Consider the following 24,003-nt stretch of genomic DNA (forward strand, 5'->3'; position numbering starts at 1 on the left):
TTGCCCTGATGTGGGATCTGTGGCTTGTACAGCCCTTTGAGACATTTGGGATTAAGGGATATATAAGTAAACTTTGATTGATTGATCGATTTATAAATTACATGTGTGACGTTGGTTACTTTTGAATTGCTATTGCGACATCCAGTGGATGCATTTAAAACAGCAGCTTCTTTCATTCTGTCACACCATCTGAGCTGCAGTTTACTCTCAGATTATCCTGACATGTGCTTCACCTCCACACATGAGCATGTTCTCCTGGTCTGTGATGTCTGACATGACTTTCTCTGTCTGCATTGTTTTTAGGTGACCATCGAGCAGAGCTTAAACGCATACTCTCTTGGCCTGGGCGTGGGACTTCTTCTGCCCGTCTACATCAACTGTGGGATGATCTTGAAAAGGAGGATGTCTTGACTCCCACAGAAAGAGGAGAGATATTGAAAAATCCTACACGTGAAACAATTCTTAGGTCTCTGATTGATCTCGTCGTACAGAAAAGTCAAGAAGCCACCAGGAAGATGCTGCTTTTCTTAAGGCTGAGAGATCCTAAATTTGAAGAAACTATTGGTAAGTTGGAGTTTCCTATTTTTTTTTACCTTGTTTAGCCACAGCAGAATAGAACTTTACTACCATTACACTTAAAAAGTACAGCAAAGGTAGTTTTCAGTACAACCCGCCCAAGAACAGACATACAGGTTACAGATGTAGACAGAACAGGAAGACTGATAGGTCGTCACCGAGCGCCGCCTCTTAAAGTGGTAGGAAGGAAAGGTAAACATTGGAAGTTGAGGAAAAAGACCAATTTCCAAACTAAGCTTCTTGGTGGTTTGGAGGTGGTCTGAGTTTGAGACCAGGAAAAAACCTAAAGCAACATAAGCACAAATGAACACATATTACGACACACAAGATCTCGAGAGCTGCAACGGGCGAAGAGGGGCATCCGGCCCAAAGCTGCAGCCATCAGGGGCGCTGCAACTGGTGTCCCTCGTTCTGCGGGGGTTGAAGCAGGGAAAATGTGGGATGGGGGTTGGGGGTGAATGTATCCGCATCTGTATAGTACTAGTCCATGGGTAAATGTGTGCCTATAAGCATGGAAGATGCTCCGTTTGGCATCACTGCCTTTTGCTTCATTCCGCAGAGTGATATCGCAAAATCGCTGGTTGCTATAGAGGCGCCAAACATGTAGTTCAGCCAAGTGAAAACATCCCAGGCATCAATGAAGGAGGGGAAAAGGGATTTCAGGGCGTCTTTTACTGCAACAGACTCCCCGGAGTGTTTACAGCATGCTCTTGCCAAGGCCCGTAGCCGAATTCTAGAAAAGGATTGTTTTGGTTAGAGCGAGCAGACGCATTCCAATGTTTGCCTACTCCAGTTGTTCGTTGTGGCTCTCAAATTGTTCATACTTTCGCATTACAGAGCGCAAAGCTTCTCTGAGATGTTATCCATTTTGCGATTCAGTTCAGAAATCGCCAAGGTCTGAGTGCCCCCTGCTCTGCCCAACCCATCCATCACGACTGGCAGCCAATAAGCTTCCTGAACAGCTGCCATCGTCCTCAGAATTTGTCGATTGACCAGATTAACGCTTAATCCAATCAGCAGATGACTTGTTATCACGGTTCCAAATAGATAGATATCTTAATGTCTCCGATGGAAAGAATCGCCAGGCACAAGACCCTCCCCTCTTCTCACAGGTGCATTGGAATGTTCTGCCCCTTCATGTCAGAATGGCCCCCACTGTTGAATGTTTTAAGTCTTGCTTCAAAACCCACTTTTATTCTCTGGCTTTGAAATCGGCGTGAGTCTTGTGGTCCTCCGTGTCTTTTATTGTTTTATTCTATCATATTGATTTATTTTTATTGTTTTATTCTATTTTATCGATGTCTTTTATTTTTTGATTCAATTTTTTTTATTTTTCACTGTTTACTTGTTTCATTTTAAATGCTTGTAATTTGATTTTTTTTTATTGTTTCTTTTTTATGTGCAGCACTCTATAGACAGTTTTGTTGTTAGTGCTATATAAATAAAGGGGATTGGATTGGATTGGATTGGAAGAGCAAATACACATCTTTCCTTGTCTGAAAGATGTGTGTGCGACCCGACATGCCACAAACATGGAGCGTTTTAAAGATAAAATAACGGCACTGCTGCGGGAGTTTGAGCAACGCTTTCAGATTTTATTGCAGACTGGAGAAAGACTTCAAAGTTTTTTGCTCACCATTCACTGTGAATGCGTCTGATCTGCCCGTCAACATCCAACTTGAAATAATAGACTTGCAGTGTGATTCGGATTTGAAGGGCTTGGAAACATTTTGTCCATATCTCTTGCCCGGTTACCCGAATTTGACAGCCCTTGCTACAAAAGTGTTGCGCATGTTTGAAACCACATATCTTGGTAAGCAAGTTTTTCTCGCTCATTTAATAAAACAAAGTTATGCTCAAGGCTGTCTGCCACTCAAGATGTGACACCTAATATCAATGGACTTGTGAAAGCTAAACAATGCCAGGTTTCAGGAGTAAAATAAACAATTAGTCACCCCACCTAAAATGCTGCATGAGACACTGCAGCTTGATATAGTTCTGTATAAAATGACTGTATTCTGTGCAAATGTATAGAAAGTGAACAGTGTTATTTACTGCAATACTTTCAGTCTCTTAAGTTCACATGTTTGGTTTGTTGAACTTGTTCATGCATTGCACAGCTTTTATTTCTCTATCAATACACAGTGATGCCTTCAAGGCAGGGAGTAACCCTCTTGAACAGCTTCTATCTCAGTTTGTTGAGTTGGCACATAATTATTATGTGGAAATGACAAATGAGGTATTGATACTTGGAAGGGTTTTTATTTATTATGTATGTTGTATTTTGTTCAATCCCAGATAGGCTGCGACTTAAAGTGTGATGGTAGATACACTGGGGCGAAATCTGAGTTCATTATCTTTGTCACTGTGTTTTTGCAACTGCAATGTTTTCCTCAGAATGTTCAACAACTTTGAGTGTTTTGACAAGAGGAACATTTGTGACACGTACATTTTCAGAATGTACTTGTTCTATTTTTGACCAAAGTAAAACAAAGAAAACAAACTGATATGTGGTTTCAAACATGCGTAACACTTTTGTAGCAAGGGCTGTCAAATTCGGGTAACCGGGCAAGAGATATGGACAAAATGTTTCCAAGTTCTCATTTTGCATTGTTTTTTAGGGGACCACCGAGCAGAGATTCTACACATGAAGTCTAGGATCGTGTCTGATGTGTCTTCCTCGGTTCTACGTCAACTGTTGAATGACCTTGTAAAGGAGAATGTCTTGATTCCCATTGAGGCAGAAGAGATAACAAAGAATCCTGACCACAGAGAAAGTGCTCGGTCTCTGATGAATCTGTTCCTACAGAAAGGTCAAGAGGCAAGCAGGAAGATGCTGCTTTTCTTAAAGCTGAGAGATCCAAGATTTGATGACAATTGGTGTGAGTCGTAGTTTCCATTTTGTGACATTGTTTAGCCACAGTAGACCTACTTTAACAAGCAGACCTATGGACTAAAAATGTTAAAGGGGACCTGAAGATTTTCCTCTTTTCTGACTTACAAATGTTACAATGTTGGATACTCGTGTTAAACAATGCCAAAGTGTGAAATCATGAGATTCATGTATTTGGGTGTGAGCTTGCAACCTGTTTTAGAACCTGTGTGAAGTTGGCCCCCCACCTTGTCCAAATCTTCCAAAACTTGTCCAAAATCTTGTCTGTTACAGTTTTTAAGTTATTCTAAAATACAATTTCTGACTAGTGAGGTCACCCCACTTGTCCAAATCCCCCCAAACTCGTCCCATTCGCTTGTGATGCAACTATTATAGTTTTTCATGTTACGCTTTTATTCCAAAAATACCAGAGAGGCAAATATACAGACAGAGTCCTTTTAATTTCACCAAAAACTGCAAGCAGCGTTAAAAGGGCCCTTACCCCCCGTACCCACTTCCCCACGCCATTCCTAATGCCTCACCATCCATCCAAAATTTCAGGAAGATGGGAGAATGTGGAAGGAAGTTATGACTGTTATGATTTTCCACCACAAGGGCGTGATATTGGTATTGCTATCAATTTGTAATCATGAACAGACCCCAACTTAAAAGCCTGATCATCTAAAGTGCAGTTATGACAGTTTGATGGTTGATTGAGCAGTTTTCGTCTTAAGGCGCCACCCAATACGAATGGGTACAAACAGGTACTGACAGATGTCGTCATCGTCATTTCTACCAATTAGGGTTAAGACCGATTTTTGTGTAGCCGAGGTATTAGCGTTTTGTGTTTTGTGGCGAATTATCGGCTCAAAGTTTGGAGCCATACCACGCCCACATCTTGTGACTTCGGCAAAATTCCTTCGCAATTTATCATCGCCGGTACGTCTAGTATCTGTCATTTAAACCACAACTTATTTGGTCAAAGTTTGTTAAAGTACGACCCCTGTTATTGGCCTAAAAATGGCAGATGGAAACCAAGATGACCGACTTCTTGTTTGTTTTCAAGTATGGGTTCTTGAGGCTTTTATGTGCATCCCGTCGTGTTAGAGGTCTCCATCTTTTTAAGGTGAATCTGATGGGAGGGGCTAATTTTTTTCAAACTTTGAAGGCGGCGCTATAGAGTCAATTTTGAAATTTCATTTTCGGTAACGACAAAATATTGAATTTTTCACCAAACCGAAGGTGCTTGCATATATTGGTGAGTTTTTGTTAATGTTAAGGGCCGTAAAAATGTGATCAAAGTGGGAGAAAAACAGCCTTTGCTGCTCGGGCCCTAATGATGATCCGGGTTGTAAGGGCCAGGATTATTAAAGCCAGCAAACTACGCTAGGCTAGAAGTGGCGAAAACTGAAGACAATGCCGCCGGCGGGAGACGGCCAGTGACATGAAAAAGTAAAAATAAAATAATTAACAAACAAAAGTAGACCGTTAGGGGAAAACGGCAGGACTGAGCACTCAATTACAAAAACTTACAGAATCGAGACGACGCAAAAATAAACTCAACGAGCAGGAAGACTGGAACCAAGATGAGTTGGAGTGGAGCAACGTGTAGGAACTTAAAATAATAGAAATAACATTTTTAACAAGTCTGTCCTGCTTAACCTAAAACAATATAAATTAAGTGTGTAGATTTATGATAGAGAAGGTCCCTAACTTTCATCAATGAGAACTACTTTGACAAAGACACAGTAGAGATATTTGTCTTTTCTTAATATGACTGATAATAATCAATCAATCAATCAGCCAACCAAAGTTTACTCATACAGCCCTTAATCACAAATGTCTCAAAGGGCTGCACAAATCACAAGTACATCCTCAGCTCAGATCCCACATCAGGGCAAGAAAAAACTCAACCCAATGGGAACAAGGAGAAACCGTGGAAGGGACCGCAAAAAATTGGTGCATGTTCAAAATCACCATGAAGACCACAATGAATTTAGACTTTGTCTCAGTGTATTTACAAAGCCATTAAACTTTAAGCACTTCCTGTTTAGCGTTCTCATGTTGGCAGTTTACCATTAAAGACGTGTTTGGAAAAGCAACCGAGTGTTTCCTCAAACCGCCACATTGGTGAAATCCGCACCTGCCACAACACATTATTATCATCATTCAAATATTACAATTATAATATAATTAAAACAATTTTCAAAATGACACAATTATAGCCGAATTAAAGGTAACAAAACTACAAACTCAACCAATGTGAACATGTTAGATTTAAGCATTAAATAAAAAAGAACCAACAACAAATGTAGAAAGACACATTCTTACAATGGAGTTCAGGGTGCGCATAGCGCCATCAACCAACTGCAAGCGCTGCACGGAACTCAAACTACTTCAAGGATGATGGTCATGGTGACTTAAGTCTTTGTATCTTACCGTTTTAAGATGCAAAGACTCCACCCGGAAAAGGGTGGAGTGCCATCGCCGGGTTGGGGAGGAGACTCTGCCCCAAGAGGAGGAGTTCAAGTACCTTGGAGTCTTGTTCAGGAGAGAGGGAAGAGTAGATCGTGAGATCGACAGGCAGATCGGTGTGGCGTCTTCAGTAATGCAGACGCTGTATAGATCCGTTGTGGTGAAGAAGGAGCTGAGCCGTAAGGCAAAGCTTTCAATTTACCGGTCGATCTACGTTCCTATCCTCACCTATGGTCTTGAGCTTTGGGTTATCACCGAAAGGACAAGATAATGGGTACAAGCGGCCGAAATGAGTTTCCTCCGCCGGGTGGCGGGGCTCTCCCTTAGAGATAGGGTGGGAAGCTCTGCCATCCGGGGGGAGCTCAAAGTAAAGCCGCTGCTCCTCCACATGGAGAGGAGCCAGATGAGGTGGTTCGGGCATCTGGTCAGGATGCCACCCAAACGCCTCCCTAGGGAGGTGTTTAGGGCACGTCCGACCGGTAGGAGGCCACAGGGAAGACCCAGGACACGTTGGGAAGACTATATCTCCCTGCTGGCCTGGGAACGCCTCGGGATCCCCCGGGAAGAGCTGGACGAAGTGGCTGGGGAAAGGGAAGTCTGGGCTTCCCTGCTTAGGCTGCTGCCCCCGCGACCCGACCTCGGATAAGCGGAAGAAGATGGATGGATCTTACCGTTTTTATATTTTATCCTTTGGGTGGATTAATTTCAATTAAAGACGGTGTTGTGTGTCACTACAGCATTAGTCTGCCGCCAGCCATAATAGGAGCAGCTGATTGTTTGCACCTGCGCTGATTGGAGTACAGCCAATCCACAGGGCGCTTAAAATCAGCTGACACGTCATCTTGGACCACTATGGACTGGACTCTCACGTTATTAACCATATCCACTCGGCATCCATTGCACCGATTACCCAGAGGGGGGTTACCACATCTGCAGTCTTTTCCAAGGGCTCTCGTTGTTGAGTTTTTTCTTGCCCTGATGTGGGATCTGTGACCTGTGCAGCCCTTTGAGACATTTGTGATTAAGGGATATATAAGTAAACTTTGATTGATTGATTGATTGATTTTTAAATAATGACATGTGTGACGTTGGTTACCCTTGAATTGCTATTGCGACATCCAGTGGATGCATTTAAAACCGCAGCTTCTTTCATTCTTTCATTCTGTCACACCATCTGAGCTGCGGTTTACACTCAAATGATCCTGACATGTGCCTCACCTCCACACATGAGCATGTTCTCCTGGTCTGTGATGTCTGACATGACTTTCTCTGTCTGCATTGTTTTTAGGTGACCATCAAGCAAAGTTTAGATACATACAACGTAGTAGGATTTCTTTCTATGGTCTACATCAACTGTTGAGTTATCTTGAAAAGGAGGATGTCTTGACTCCCACAGAAAGAGAAGAGATAAGTAAAAATCCTACATGTGAAACAATTCTTAGGTCTCTGTTTGAACTCCTTGTAGAGAAAAGTGAAGAAGCCAGCAGGAAGATGCTGCTTTTCTTAGAGCTGAGAAATCCTGAATTAGAAGAAAATAATGGTAAGTTGGAGTTTCCTATTTTTTTTTACCTTGGTTAGCCACAGTAGAATAGATCTTTACTACTATTACACCTAAAAAGTACAGCAAAGGTAGTTTTCAGTACAACCCGCCCAAGAACAGACATACAGTTTACAGATGTAGACAGAACAGGAAGACTGATAGGTCGTCACCGAGCGCCGCCTCTTAAAGTGGTAGGAAGGAAAGGTAAAAATTGGAAATGGAGGAAAAAGAGCTATTTCCAAACTAAGCTTCTTGGTGGTTTGGAGGTGGTCTGAGTTTGAGACCAGGAAAAAACCTAAAGCAACATAAGCACAAATGAACACATATTACGACACACAAGATCTTGAGAGCTGCAACGGGGGAAGAGGGGCATCAGGCCTAAAGCTGCAGCCATCAGGGGCGCTGCAACTGGTGTCCCTCGTTCTGCTGGGGTTGAAGCGGGGAAAATCTGGGATGGGGGTTGGGGGTGAATGTATCCGCATCTGTATAGTACTAGTTCATGTGTACAGGTGTGCCTATAAGCATGGAAGATGCTCCGTTTGGCATCACGGCCTTTTGCTTCATTCCGCAGAGTGATATCGCAAAATCGCTGGTTGCTATAGAGGCGTCAAATATGTAGTTCAGCCAAGTGAAAACATCCCAGGCATCAATGAAGGAGGGGAAAAGGAATTTCAGGGCGTCTTTTACTGCAACAGACTCCCCGGAGTGTTTACAGCATGCCCTTGCCAAGGCCTGGAGCCGAATTCTAGAAAAGTATTGTTTTGGTTAGAGCGAGCAGACGCATTCCAATATGTTTGCCTACTCCAGTTGTTAGTTGTGTCTCTCAAATTGTTCATACTTTCGCATTACAGAGCGCAAAGCTTCTCTGAGATGTTATCCATTTTGCGATTCAGTTCAGAAATCGCCAAGGTCTGAGTGCCCCCTGCTCTGCCCAACCCATCCATCACGACGGGCAGCCAATAAGCTTCCTGAACAGCTGCCATCGTCTTCAGAATTTGTCAATAGACCAGATTAACGCTAAATCCAATCAGCAGATGTCTTGTTATCACGGTTCCAAATAGATAGATATCTTAATGTCTCCGATGGAAAGAATCGCCAGGCACACGACCCTCCCCTCTTCTCACAGGTGCATTGGAATGTTCTGCCCCCTCATGTCAGAATGGCCCCCACTGTTGAATGTTTTAAGTCTTGTTTTAAAACCCACTTTTATTCTCTGGCTTTGAAATCGGCGTGAGTCTTGTGGTCCTCCGTGTCTTTTATTGTTTTATTATATCATATTGATTTATTTTAATTGTTTTATTTGATTTTATTGATGTCTTTTATTATTTTATTCTATTTTTTAATTTTTCATTGTTTACTTGTTTCATTTTAAATGCTTGTAATTTGATTACTTTTTATTGTTTCTTTTTTATGTGCAGCACTCTGTAGACAGTTTTGTTGTTAGTGCTATATAAATAAAGGGGATTGGATTGGATTGGATTGGAAGAGCAAATACACATCTTTCCTTGTCTGAAAGATGTGTGTGCGACCCGACATGCCACAAACATGGAGCGTTTTGAAGATAAAATAACGGCACTGCTGCGGGAGTTTGAGCAACGCTTTCAGATTTTATTGCAGAATGGAGAAAGACTTCAAAGTTTTTTGCTCACCATTCACTGTGAATGCGTCTGATCTGCCCGTCAACATCCAACTTGAAATAATAGACTTGCAGTGTGATTCGGATTTGAAGGGCTTGGAAACATTTTGTCCATATCTCTTGCCCGGTTACCCGAATTTGACAGCCCTTGCTACAAAAGTGTTGCGCATGTTTGAAACCACATATCTTTGTAAGCAAGTTTTTCTCTCTCATTTAATAAAACAAAGTTATACTCAAGGCTGTCTGCCATAAAAGATGTGACACCTAATATCAATGGACTTGTGAAAGCTAAACAATGCCAGGTTTCAGGAGTAAAATAAACAATTAGTTAGCACCTAAAATGCTGCATGAGACACTGCAGCTTGATATAGTTCTGTATAAAATGACTGTATTCTGTGTGAATGTATAGAAAGTGAACAGTGTGTTATTTACTGCAATACTGTCAGTCTCTTAAGTTCACATGTTTGGTTTGTTGAACTTGTTCATGCATTGCACAGCTTTTATTTCTCTATCAATACACAGTGATGCCTTCAAGGCAGGGAGTAACCCTCTTGAACAGCTTCTGTCTCAGTTTGTTGAGTTGGCACATAATTATTATGTGGAAATGACAAATGAGGTATTGATACCTGGAAGGGTTTTTATTTATTATGTGTGTTGTATTTTGTTCAATCCCAGATAGGCTGCGACTTAAAGTGTGATGGTAGATACACTGGGGCGAAATCTGAGTTCATTGTCTTTGTCACTGTGTTTTTGCAACTGCAATGTTTTCCTCAGAATGTTAAACAACTTTGAGTGTTTTGACAAGAGGAACATTTGTGACACGTACATTTTCAGAATGCACTTGTTCTATTTTTGACCAAAGTAAAACAAAGAAAACAAACTGAAGTTGTCGAAGTTTTTTTTTAGGTTATTATGCCATGATTTCACTAGTCCGGCCGACGTGGGAATAGATTCTCCTCCATGTAACACCCGGATAAGTTTTTCAACTTGTTTAAGTCGGGGTCCACGTTAATCAATTCATGGTAAATATATACTATCGGCATAATACAGTCATCACACAAGTTAATCATCAGAGTATATACATTGAATTATTTACATTATTTACAATCAGTGTGCGTGGGGGAGCGGTTTGCTGATGTCAACGTTGTGAATGGAGTGGCCTATGATGGGAGTGGGGTTATGGTATGGGCAGGCGTACATTATGGACAAATAACGCAAGTGCATTTTATTGATGGCATTTTGAATGCACAGAGATCCTGATGCCCATTGTTGCATCATTCACCCGAGACCATCACCTCATGTTGCAGCATGACAATGCACGGCCCTATGTTGCTAGGATCTGTACACAATTCCTGGAAGATGAAAACATCCCAGTTCTTGCATGCTAACCTGACTCACCCATTGAGCATGTTTGGGATGCTGTGGCTCGGTATATATGACAGCGTGTTCCACTTCCTGCCAATATCTAGCTAGCCATTGAAGAGGCGTGGACCAACATTTCACAGGTCACAATCTACAACCTGATCCACTCAATACCTGCGTGAGGCAAATGCTGGTCACACCAGATACCCCCAGACCCTCAAGAAAGCAAAACTGCACATATTGTGGGCAGCCTAAGGCACACCTGTGCAATAATCATGCTGTTTAATTAGCATCTTGATATGACACACCTGTGAGGTGGAATGGACTATCTTGGCAAATAAGAAATGCTCACTAACACAGCTTTAGACAGATCTGTGACAAATATTTGGGAGAAATAGGTATTTTTTGAATGTTTTACATCTTTGTGTTCAACTCGTGAAAAACGGGAGCAAAAACAAAAGTGCTGCGTTAATATTTTTGTTCAGAATATTTGGTGAATCACGCCATCTGAACGGCATGACTTTCTCATTTTGCATTGTTTTTTAGACCCCGAAAACGATGATCTACACATGAGGTATTGGTTCGAGTCTGATCTGTCTCCCTCGGTTCCGCGGCAACTGTTGGATGACCTTGTAAAGGAGAATGTCTTGAGTCCCATTGAGGCAGAAGAGATATCAAAGAATCCTGACCACAGAGAAAGTGCTCAGTCTCTGATGAATTTGGTCCTACAGAAAGGTCAAGAGGCAAGCAGGAAGATGCTGCTTCTCGTAAAGCTGAGAGATCCACGTCATCATAGGATTTGTGGTGAGTGGGAGTTTCCATTTTGTGACCTTGTTTAGCCACAGTAGACCTACTTTAACAAGCAGACCTATGGACTAAAAATGTTAAAGGGGACCTGATGATTTTCCTCTTTTCTGACTTAAAAATGTTACAATGTTGGATACTCGTGTTAAACAATGCCAAAGTGTGAAATCATGAGATTCATGTATTCGGGTGTGAGCTTGCAACCTGTTTTACAACCTGTGGGAAGTTGGCCCCCCACCTTGTCCAAATCTTCCAAAACTTGTCAAAAATCTTGTCCGTTACAGTTTTTAAGTTATTCTAAAATACAATTTCTGACTAGTGAGGTCCCCCCACTTGTCCAAATCACCCCAAACTTGTCCCATTCGCTTGTGATGCAACTATTATAGTTTTTCATGTTACGCTTTTATTCCAAAAATACCAGAGAGGCAAATATACAGACAGAGTCCTTTTAATTTCACCAAAAACTGCAAGCAGCATTAAAAGGGCCCTTACACCCCGTACCCACTTCCCCACGCCATTCCTAATGCCTCACCATCCATCCAAAATTAGATGGGAGAATGTGGAAGGAAGTTATGACTGTTACAATTTTCCAACACAAGGGGGTGATTTTGGTGTTGATATCAATTTGTATTCATGAACAGACCCCAACTTAAAAGCCTGATCATCTAAAGTGCAGTAATGACAGTTTGATGGTTGATTGAGCAGTTTTCGTCTTAAGGCGCCACCCAATACGAATGGGTACAAACAGTTGCTGACAGATGTCGTCATCGTTATTTTTACCAATTAGGCTTAAGATCAAATTTTGTGGAGCCTAGTTATTAACGTTTTGTGGCGAATTATGGGCTCAAAGTTTGGAGCCATGCCACGCCCACATCTTATGACTTCGGCAAAATTCCTTCCCAATTTATCATTGCCAGTATGTCTAAGTCTAGTATCTGTCATTTAAACCGCAACTTATTTGGTCAAAGTTTGTTAAAGTACGACCCCTGTTTTTGGCCTAAAAATGGCAGACGGAAACCAAGATGACGGACTTTTTGTTTGTTTTTAAGTATGGGTTCTTGTGGCTTTTATCTGGGTCCTGTCTTGATAGACGTTTCCATCTTTTTTTGTGACGATAGGTGAATCTGGTGGGAGGGGCTAATTTTTTCAAACTTTCAAGGGGGCACTATAGAGTTAATTTTGACATTTCATTTTTGGTAACGACAAAATATAAACATTTTCACCAAACTGAAGGTGCTTGCATATATTGGTGAGTTTTTGTTAATGTTAAGGGCCGCAAAAATGTGATCAAAGTGGGAGAAAAACAGCCTTTGGTGCTCGGGCCCTAATGATGATCCGGCTTGTAAGGGCCAGGATTATTAAAGCCTGCAAACTACGCTAGACTAGAAATGGCGAAAACTGAAGATAATACCGCCAGCGGGAGACGGCCCGCGACATGAAAAAATTTAAATAAAATAAATAACAAACAAAAGTAGACCGCAAGGGGAAAACGGCAGGACCGAGCACTCAATTACAAAAACTTACAGAATCGAGATGACGCAAAAATAAACTCAACAAGCAGGAAGACTGGAACCAAGATGAGTTGGAGTGGAGCAACGTGTAGGAACATCGTGGAAAGATCCCGCACCAACGGGTGCGTGAGATGAGACTAAATGGGCAGAGGGTGATTGAAAACAGCTGTGGTCGTGACTCCCGCCTTCCCTTGGAAACCATGGCAGCCATACTTGCCAACCCTCCCGGATTTTCCGGGAGACTCCCGGAATTCAGCGCCTCTCCCGGAAACCTCCCGGAAGAAATTTTCTCCCAGAAACCTCCCGGAAGAAATGTTGTCCCGGAAATCTCCCGGAATTCAGCCGGAGCTGGAGGCCACGCCCCCTCCAGCTCCATGCGGACCTGAGTGAGGACAGCGGCGACAGTCTGTTTTCACGTCTGCTTTCCCAAAATATAAACAGCGTGCCTGCCCAATCACGTTTTAACTGTAGAATGATCGAGGGCGAGTTCTTGGTTTCTTATGTGGGTTTATTGTTAGGCAGTTTCATTAACGTCCTCCCAGCGCGGTAACAACACACAACACAGCAGTCACGTTTTCGTCTACCGTAAAGCAGTTCATCTGCCGTAAACAGCAATGTTGTGACACTCTTAAACAGGACGATACTGCCATCTACTGGATAGCCTCCAGAACACTGAAATTCAAGTATTTATTTTATTTATACCAGTATGTATAATAAAATAAATATATGTATGTATTTGTATGTATATATATATATATATATATATATATATATATATATATATATATATATATATATATATATATATATATATATATATATATATATATATATATATATATATATAAATATATATAGCTAGAATTCACTGAAAGTCAAGTATTTCATACATATATACACTACCGTTCAAAAGTTTGGGGTCACCCAAACATTTTTGAGGAATAGCCTTCATTTCTAAGAACAAGAATAGACTGTCGAGTTTCAGATGAAAGTTCTCTTTTTCTGGCCATTTTGAGTGTTTAATTGACCCCACAAATGTGATGCTCCAGAAACTCAATCTGCTCAAAGGAAGGTCAGTTTTGTAGCTTCTGTAACGAGCTAAACTGTTTTCAGATGTGTGAACATGATTGCACAAGGGTTTTCTAATCATCAATTAGCCTTCTGAGCCAATGAGCAAACACATTGTACCATTAGAACACTGGAGAGATAGTTGCTGGAAATGGGCCTCTATACACCTATGTAGATATTGCACCAAAAACCAGACATTTGCAGCTAGAATAGTCATTTACCACATTAGCAATGTATAGAGTGTATTTCTTTAAAGTTAAGACTAGTTTAAAGTTATCTTCATTGAAAAGTACAGTGTTTTTCCTTCAAAAATAAGGACATTTCAATGTGACCCCAAACTTTTGAACGGTAGTGTGTATATATATATATATATATATATATATATATATATATATATATATATATATATATATATATATATATATATATATATATATATATATATATATATATATATATATATATGAAATATGTGTGTGTGGGAAAAAAATCACAAGACTATTTCATCTCTACAGGCCTGTTTCATGAGGGTTTCCTCAATCATCAGGAGATTTTTTTTTTTAAATCTCCTGATGATTGATTAAGATTAAAGTACCAATGATTGTCACACACACACTAGATGTGGTGAAATTTGTCCTCTGCATTTGTCCCATCCCCTTGGGGAGCACTGGGCAGCAGCGGCGCCGCGCCCGGGAATCATTTTGGTGATTTAACCCCCAACTCCAACCCTTTGTCGCTGAGTGCCAAGCAGGGAGGTTATGGGTCCCATTTTTATAGTCTTTGGTATGACTCGGCTGGGATTTGAACTCCAACCTACCGATCTCAGGGCGATCGGTGTGTGTGTGACAATCATTGGTACTTTAATCTTAATCTACATAATAAATAAAAACCCTTCCAGGTATCAATACTTCATTTGTCATTTCCACATAATAATTATGTGCCAACTCAACAAACTGAGATAGAAGCTGTTCAAGAGGGTTACTCCCTGCCTTGAAGGCATCACTGTGTATTGATAGAGAAATAAAAGCTGTGCAATGCATGAACAAGTTCAACAAACCAAACATGTGAATTTAAGAGACTGACAGTATTGCAGTGTTGTATTTTGTTCAATCCCAGATAAGCTGCGACTTAAAGTGTGATAGTAGATACACCGGGGCGAAATCTGAGTTCATTGTATTTGTCACTGTGTTTTTGCAACTGCAATGTTTTCCTCAGAATGTTCAACAACTTTGAGTGTTTTGACAAGAGGAACATTTGTGACACGTACATTTTCAGAATGCACTTGTTCTATTTTAGACCAAAGTAAAACAAAGAAAACAAACTGAAGTTGTCGAAGTTCTATTTTTGGGTTATTATGCCATGATTTTACTAGTCCCGCCCACGTGGGAATAGATTCTCCTCCATGCGGCCCCCTGAGCTAAAATGAGTTTGACGCCCCTGGTTTAGACAATGGTGCACTGTTAACTGGAATGAAGAAGTCGAGAAGGGAGAAGAGATACTTTCAGTGAGTCATGCGGACAAGGTCATTTTCTCGTCAGCTTGGGGCGGCATGGCGTGGTGGGTACAGCGGCTGTGCCAGAAACTTTAGGGTTGCCATCCAAATCACAGCCGTTGTGTCCTTGGGCAGGACACTTCACCCTTCCCCCAGTGGTGCTCACACTGGCGAATGAATGATGGGTGGTGGCGTGAGGGGCCGTAGGGGCAAATTGGCAGCCATGCTTCCGTCAGTCTACCCCAGGGCAGCTGTGGCTACAAATGCAGCTTACCACCACCTGGTGTGAATGTGGAGTGAATGAATGATGGGTTCTCGCTTCTCTGTGAGCGCTTTGAGTATCTAATAGAAAGGCGCTATATAAATCTAATCCATTATTATTATTATTATAATGTGCTTTTCACAGTAATGTTGCAGTTTGTAATAAACATACAAAGGTACATACAATATATTGCCAAAAGTATTTGGCCACCCATCCAAATGATCAGAATCAGGTGTCCTAATCACTTGGCCCGGTGAATAAAATCAAGCATTTAGGAATGGAGACTGTTTCTACAAACGTGTGAAAGAATGGGCCGCTCTCAGTGATTTCCAGCGTGGAACTGTCATAGGATGACACCTGTGCAACAAATCCAGTCGTGAAATTTCCTCGCTCCTAAATATTCCAAAGTCAACTTTATTATAAGAAAAGTGAAGAATCTGGGAACAACAGCAAGTCAGCCACCAAGTGGTAGGCCACGTCAACTGACAGAGAGGGGTCAGCGGATGCTGAAGCGCAAAGTGCAAAGACTTTCTGCACAGTCAGTTGCTACACAGCTCCAAACTTCATGTGACCTTCCAATTAGCCCACGTACAGTACGCAGAGAGCTTCATGGAATGGGTTTCCATGGCCGAACAGCTGCATCTAAGCCATACATCACCAAGTCCAATGCAAAGCGTGGGATGCAGTGGTGTAAAGCACGTCACTACTGGACTCTAGAGCAGTGGCGACACCTTCTCTGGACTGATGAGTCACGCCTTTCCATCTGGAAATCTGATGGACGAGTCTGGGTATGGAGGTTGCCAGGAGAACGCTACATTTCGGACTGCATTGTGCCAAGTTCGAAATTTGGTGGAGGAGGAATTATGGTGTGGGGTTGTTTTTCAGGAGTTGGGCTTGGCCCCTTAGTTCCAGTGAAAGGAACTTTGAATGCTCCAGGATACCAAAACATTTTGGTATCCTTGAAGTGTTGGTATATGAACACTTCAAGTTCATATGTGAGTAAAGGCAGGTGGCCAAATACTTTTGGCAATATAGTGTACATGTTTTCCATCACAATGGGTTGATGGGTTTGACAGGTGGGCTCCCTCCTCCATTAGTGTTTTCAATAGGAAGAAATTATGTGCCGCCATAATTTTATAATTCTTGGACTCCCTTGTGGTCGCAAAAGGAAGTGTGGGCAGCCAGATAGTTCAATAAGTCCACTTGGGCAATGATGAGTCTTTTAAATCTTGTGAAGTCTTCCAAGACTGTGTGGCTCCACTCCAGCACATGTATCTATTTTTTGATAACGCAGGTTGTGTATTCGCCTCTAAATATTTAAAATAGGCTAAAACTCCAGGTCACGTGTTAACTTGGGCAACACGCAATGTACAGAATTTTTTAAAGCATTTATTTAGGTAGAAATGTCACGTGTGTTGTTACCAAACATAATTTACACTCTAATATAGTCCACAGTTTTATAAGCTTGATATTGAAACACGCCCTTGTACTTCCAACCTTCCGTATCCATGCACGCTAAATACTTGCAGCTGTAATTGCATTCCCACAAAGTATTGACATGAATACTTTTAAACAACGCACTTCTCAGTTTTTATACATAAAAAAAGAAATAAAATAAAGTATAATTTTACTTATAAATTAAAATTGTGTGCTGGTTTGTGTTGGTCTTTCACATAGATTCCATATAAAATATATGTTTGTGGTCGTGACGTGACAAAACATGGAAACGATTAAGGGATATGAATACTTTTTCAAGCCACTGTATGATTTTATATGAATCTTTTTACTGCATGTTTTTGATGTTGTAGATAATTCGATGAAGCCCAACTGGGGCATGTCCAGTGGTTCCAGTGGAACATGGAAGATGTAAGTTTCTGTCCTTGTTATTTATTTCATTCTTTCTGCTAGTAAAGATTACCGTGAGATAAACTTTGCCATTTCACATGTCAAAGGTACAAGGCAACGGAACACAGTTCCTGAAGCAACTGTGGGCCTTTAGTAAAGCAGCTGTTACGACGTGCTCATTTGAATTTTTAAGACACCTGCGCTAATTAGAGCTCAACACAAGATATTTATGAAAGGTTGTTCCCGTATAAATGTAATAATTAGTCCTAAACTTTACAAATAGCGTGAACAAAGTACCTCTAAGACTATGCTGATATTTATTACCAATAGGGATAGATACCTTTCACATATCAGCCGATACAGTACCAATTACCGGTGCCCGGGAATCCGTATTGGTACTCAGAATGTTCGTTTTTTTTTGTGTGTGTTCTTGTGGTAATAAATCTTGTAATTGAAAGTTTCATAATTAAATTACATTTTGGAGTTCAAGATTCAACACTGATAATAATAACTATGCATTCAGTATGCATTCATTTCAGTGTGTCCTTAGTCAAGAAGTAGTCTTTGCCATTAAGTTGAATGTGCCAGTCTTGTCTTTTGTTGAAAAGTATTGTAGTTTTTACACACCAGCTGTTTGATTCCTTTGTTGTGGTTTTCATTACCAAAGGTGGCGGTGTTGAAATCGCCAATGCTAATAAGTAGCAGGACTGACAGCACTGGCGGAAATCGATCAGTACCCATGAAAGTATAAAAATACTGAATTCAGTACCCATCCCTAATTAGTATTGCTTAGGTTATGCATTTTTTCATGTAAAATATTTATGTCTGAACAACATTTCAGTCCAATCAGATTGGCAACTTTCATTCAAATGAATTAGCAAAAGTGTAGCGCGATGAAATGTTAGCTTGTTAATTAAATTATATTGTAGTCTGTTTGTATAAAAACTGACATTCTTGACCACATTCAGGGACATGGAGCCATCAGCGACTGGTCACAGAGCAAAAACAAGATTTGAGGTTGTCCAAATGAGTACATTTTCTCATCTTAATCCTTTAAGTCTAATGTTTGTTATCTTAAGTCTTATACTAATTGTACTCCTTTAAGCAGGCAGAGCGGCTCACTGGAAGCACAACACTTACTGAAGATGAATGGACTATGCTTGAACCAATAGTGAGCCATCTTGATGGTCCTTGGTACAGGTAAACCACATGTTCAGTACTTTCATTCAGTAGGTTTACATTCAGCAAAAAAAAAAAAAAAATGGTTGCATGAATTAGCTTGAACCCGCTTTTAAAAATGCATGTAAACACCTTAATTAGATGAGCTTTGGGTTATGACCGAAAGGACAAGATCACGGGTACAAGCGGCCGAAATGAGTTTCCTCCGCCGGGTGGCGGGGCTCTCCCTTAGAGATAGGGTGAGAAGCTCTGCCATCCGGGGGGAGCTCAAAGTAAAGCCGCTGCTCCTCCACATCGAGAGGAGCCAGTTGAGGTGGTTCGGGCATCTGGTCAGGATGCCACCCGAACGCCTCCCTAGGGAGGTATTTAGGGCACGTCCGACCGGTAGGAGGCCACGGGGAAGACCCAGGACACGTTGGGAAGACTATGTCTCCCGGCTGGCCTGGGAACGCCTCGGGATCCCCCGGGAAGAGCTGGACGAAGTGGCTGGGGAGAGGGAAGTCTGGTCTTCCCTGCTTAGGCTGCTGCCCCCGCGACCCGACCTCGGATAAGCGGAAGAAGATGGATGGATGGATAGTTACAAATAAATCCTCTTCATATTTGTTCACTAGGGATGTCAAATGATTATTTGTATTTTTTATTTGGATTAATCATGATTAATCACTGCAATTTGTTGTTTTATAGTCAGACCTGTGTGTTTACTTCCGTACCTGACGGTTTCGGCTACAACTGTCACGTGATGTTTTTTGGCGAAGCGCTTACAGGAAAATGACCATTGTGCCACATGGGCTAACTGAGTGCCCGTCTGCAGGCAATTTCCTGTTTGTTTTTTATTTTCTGAGACACGTAGTGTGCACGCTGGTGCCCTTTTTTTCCCCCTCATTTTGATTTCTAGCCATCTCCAAATGGTGTTTAGCAGCAGTAGCTTTTCATTGTGAGGTGTTCATGCACTTTCAGAATGTAACGTAACAACAACGCACTGCTCGCATGGGAAACAACTCAAATATTAGGCGGGGTTCGGATTTTATTTATGAAGACGGCTAACTCAAGCACCGTCATAAACACACACACACAGCACCTGACTCAACATGGCCGTGTGTACATGAATGTTTTTACTGTTTGTTTTGCCCAACTGGGGCATGTCCAGTGGTCCCAGTGGAACATGGAAGATGTAAGTTTCTGTCTTTGTTATTTATTTCATTCTTTCTGCTAGTAAAGATTACCGTGAGATAAACTTTTCCATTTCACATGTCAAAGGTACAAGGCAACGGAACACAGTTCCTGAAGCGACGACTGTGGGCCTTTAGTAAAGCAGCTGTTACGACGTGCTCATTTGAATTTTTAAGACACCTGCGCTAATTAGAGCTCAACACAAGATATTTATGAAAGGTTGTTCCCGTATAAATGTAATAATTAGTCCTAAACTTTACAAATAGCGTGAACAAAGTACCTCTGAGACTAAGCTGATATTTATTACCAATAGGGATAGATACCTTTCAGATATCAGCCGATACAGTACCAATTACCGGTGCCCGGGAATCCGTATTGGTACTCAGAATGTTCGTTTTTTTTTGTGTGTGTTCTTGTGGTAATAAATCTTGTAATTGAAAGTTTCATAATTAAATTACATTTTGGAGTTCAAGATTCAACACTGATAATAATAACTATGCTGTCCAGTATGCATTCATTTCAGTGTGTCCTTAGTCAAGAAGTAGTCTTTGCCATTAAGTTGAATGTGCCAGTCTTGTCTTTTGTTGAAAAGTATTGTAGTTTTTACACACCAGCTGTTTGATTCCTTTGTTGTGGTTTTCATTACCAAAGGTGGCGGTGTTGAAATCGCCAATGCTAATAAGTAGCAGGACTGACAGCACTGGCGGAAATCGATCAGTACCCATGAAAGTATAAAAATACTGAATTCAGTACCCATCCCTAATTAGTATTGCTTAGGTTATGCATTTTTTCATGTAAAATATTTATGTCTGAACAACATTTCAGTTCAATCAGATTTGGCAACTTTCATACAAATGAATTAGCAAAAGTGTAGCGCGATGAAATGTTAGCTTGTTAATTAAATTATATTGTAGTCTGTTTGTATAAAAACTGACATTCTTGACCACATTCAGGAACGTGGAGCCATCAGCGACTGGTCACAGCGAAAAAACAAAATTTGAGGTTGTCCAAATGAGTACATTTTCTCATCTTAATCCTTTAAGTCTAATGTTTGTTATCTTAAGTCTTATACTAATTGTACTCCTTTAAGCAGGCAGAGCGACTCACTGGAAGCACAACACTTACTGAAGATGAATGGACTATGCTTGAACCACTAGTGAGCCATCTTGATGGTCCTTGGTACAGGTAAACCACATGTTCAGTACTTTCATTCAGTAGGTTTACATTCAGCAAAAAAAAAAAAAAATGGTTGCATGAATTAGCTTGAACCCGCTTTTAAAAATGCATGTAAACACCTTAATTAGATTGTGTTAGATTTTTGAGATTTGGATTAACATTAGAAAAGAAAGTACATCTTAGGCTGCATCAGGTATTATTTCAACACTGGTGACCAAACTATACTATTGGAAGATGTCAAGGTATCATCGTCTTAGCAATGAAGATGTTTAAGACGCAACATTCCCTGGCATAAGTGGTCGCGTCGGGCCGTGTTTAAGGTGCCTCCTTCAGGTCTGAGTTACAGACTTCCAGAGGCAGGCAGTCAGCCAGGCACCTATTGTCTGGAGTGATGGGGTCTACATGAATAAAATGTGAAAATAAACAATAAAACAGGGACTTTGTAACCTGACAAAGGTGCAGACTGCAATGCAATGTCAGTTATAGAACACGTAATGCACTAGATGTAGAAAGCAAGCCCAGAGCAAGTAAAAGTAAAATTGTTGCTTTCCTTGGAGAGAAAACATTCCCAATGGGGAAAAACAACATTGACATGTAGACACAAGGGCAAAAGGTTGGCACTGATTTTGAAATTACATAACAAGCTGTTCCACCTATATAAGTAGAAGATACCTGTGTCAAACTTGAATTAGTAAAAAGATTGCACCAACTACGCACAAGAAAATGACATTTGAAAATACTAATACTTTTTAAGTGATTAGGGTGTTTACCTGGTCAAATTGACCACACAGTTACACCTGTTGCGCATGCTCCCAGGAGGATGTGGCGCTCTGGGACAGAGTAGTCGAGGAATTACAGCACATGGAGAAATTGGGAATGATAGTGAGGCAGACCGAGCCAACTAAATGGGTGAAGAGCATGGTACATGTGGTCACACCCAAAAAGATTGGAAGGAAGCAATTAAACGGAAGCATTACTATTTGCTCATGTGGAGGAAGTTGTTTCTCGCATGCCAAAAGCAAAATATTTCTCAGTCCCAGATGCCAATCAGAGCTTTTGGCAGATAAAATTTGACAATGAAAGCTCCAAACCCTGCACATTTAACACCCTTTTGGAAGATTCTGGTTCCTGCGTTTGCCATTTGGGATTTCATCGGCTCCAGATGTGTTCCAGAGGGCTATTGCGCAGATGATTGCGAGTCTGGAAGGGACTTGTAAACAAGTACTTTACACACACACGTGGGAAAATGAAAGACACTGATTTATTTAGAGAATCTGACTGACGCACGTGAAAATTATTGCCGTCAAAATTAACGAGTTAACTCAATATTATAGTCCAAAATACAACCTGAAAGAGGTTTGAACTCACAACCTACCGATCTCAGGGCAGACACTCTAACCACAAGGCCACTGAGCAGGCTCGATAGATGACATGCATTCAAGTAAAATGTTTAAAACGTTCCTGGATGTGATTTTGACACTGAAATTGCATTTGTGTACAAATATTTGAGTGTTTTCTTAAGCAAATTTTAAATATGCAAGCGAGCAATCAACAGTGAGTAATCATAATCCAAAGAGGTTTATGAGGTGATCAAAAAAATTACGCAATTTGTTATTTTTATAGCCAGACCTGTGTGTTCACTTCTGTACCTGACGGTTTCGGCTACAACTGTTAATAGTTAGTAAAAAAAAAAGTTACATTTCGGTTCTTAAATAATACGCCGTAGTGACTATCTGTACATTTCAGAACAAAGAACTCAGAAATTGACAGCGATAAACCAAAAGTAACACGATCCAAGATGAGAGAAGGTGGACAGCATTGCAACAAGTGGTATTTCTCATTCAAAATGACAAAAATGGGAAAAATCTATAAAATCAAGTCTTTTTTTCAAAACAAATCACGGGCAAAACAAACAGTAAAAACATTCATGTACACACGGCCATGTTGAGTCGGGTGCTGTGTGTGTGTGTTTATGACGGTGCTTGAGTTAGCCGTCTTCACAAATAAAATCCGAACCCCGCCTAATATTTGAGTTGTTTCCCATGCGAGCAGTGCGTTGTTGTTACGTTACATCCCGAAAGTGCATGAACACCTCACAATGAAAAGCTTTTGCTGCTAAACGCCATTTGGAGATGGCTAGAAATCAAAATGAGGGGAAAAAAAGGGCACCAGCGTGCACACTTCGTGTCTCGGAAAATAAAAAACAAACAGGAAATTGCCCGCCGACGGGCACTCAATTAGCCCATGTGGCACAATGGTCATTTTCCTGTAAGCGGTTCGCCAAAAAACATCACGTGACAACCTCTGAGGACGGCAACATTTGTAGCCGAAACCGTCAGGTACGGAAGTAAACACACAGGTCTGACTATAAGACAACAAATTGCAGTGATTAATCATGATTAATCCAAATAAAAAATACAAATAATCATTGGACATCCCTAGTGAACAAATATGAAGAGAATATATTTATAACTATAATAACTTAAATGTTTACTGTATAATTATGATTTTAACTGGAGGTTACACTCTCTCTTAGTGTAATATGAACTCATGCTGTCTGCCACCAATGACTCATATAATATAATAAACAAACACATTTGATCTGCCACAAATACATTTGGCGACACCTGTTTGCCATCGCTCATAAACACATATGTAACGCACCTGGTTTGCTGGAGAATAAGAGGACACAGCAGGAGGTACCCGTTTTGCCAACTTAGCCACTTTGTGTGTTTGTGAAAACTGAAAGTCTACACATCCGTCACTCTTGGTGGTTTTGTGTCAAAAAGAGTCTTTCCTCCTGTTCCACCAGCTTCCAGTGTGGACCAGGTAAATTTGAATGCAGTTTGTCGAGCCTGCGCTGGATTTGTACGGACACAATGAGCTTCAAGTACCGCTTTGAGCCTTGGTGGGAACACAAGGACAAACTGGAGGCCATGCAGTACATAGCCGGAGGCCCCCTACTGGACATCTCAGTGGATGAGGGACAGTTTGATGACGTGTATCTGCCACATTGGATCTGCACAGGTAGGCAA

General features: G+C 41.1%; 1 protein-coding gene across 5 annotated transcripts in view; it reads left to right on the forward strand.

Annotated features, from left to right (window-relative positions):
* The window catches only part of LOC133646933 (uncharacterized), a 55,698-nt gene that overhangs the window by 24,775 nt on the left and 6,920 nt on the right, over positions 1-24,003 (forward strand). For 2 of the 5 annotated variants that reach the window (XM_062042880.1, XM_062042876.1), the window contains 10 exons: positions 304-564; positions 3,198-3,458; positions 7,212-7,463; positions 11,008-11,265; positions 17,407-17,464; positions 18,412-18,460; positions 18,549-18,643; positions 20,746-20,794; positions 20,883-20,977; positions 23,781-23,995. In XM_062042880.1, the coding sequence (XP_061898864.1) occupies positions 304-564; positions 3,198-3,458; positions 7,212-7,463; positions 11,008-11,265; positions 17,407-17,464; positions 18,412-18,460; positions 18,549-18,643; positions 20,746-20,794; positions 20,883-20,977; positions 23,781-23,995 (1,593 nt within the window). The remainder of the gene's footprint in view (positions 1-303; positions 565-3,197; positions 3,459-7,211; positions 7,464-11,007; positions 11,266-17,406; positions 17,465-18,411; positions 18,461-18,548; positions 18,644-20,745; positions 20,795-20,882; positions 20,978-23,780; positions 23,996-24,003) is intronic. The other 3 variants (XM_062042878.1, XM_062042877.1, XM_062042879.1) reach the window with 3 other exon arrangements.

The sequence above is a fragment of the Entelurus aequoreus genome, linkage group LG03 (assembly GCF_033978785.1).
Source record: "Entelurus aequoreus isolate RoL-2023_Sb linkage group LG03, RoL_Eaeq_v1.1, whole genome shotgun sequence".
NCBI classification, from domain to species: Eukaryota; Metazoa; Chordata; class Actinopteri; order Syngnathiformes; family Syngnathidae; genus Entelurus; species Entelurus aequoreus.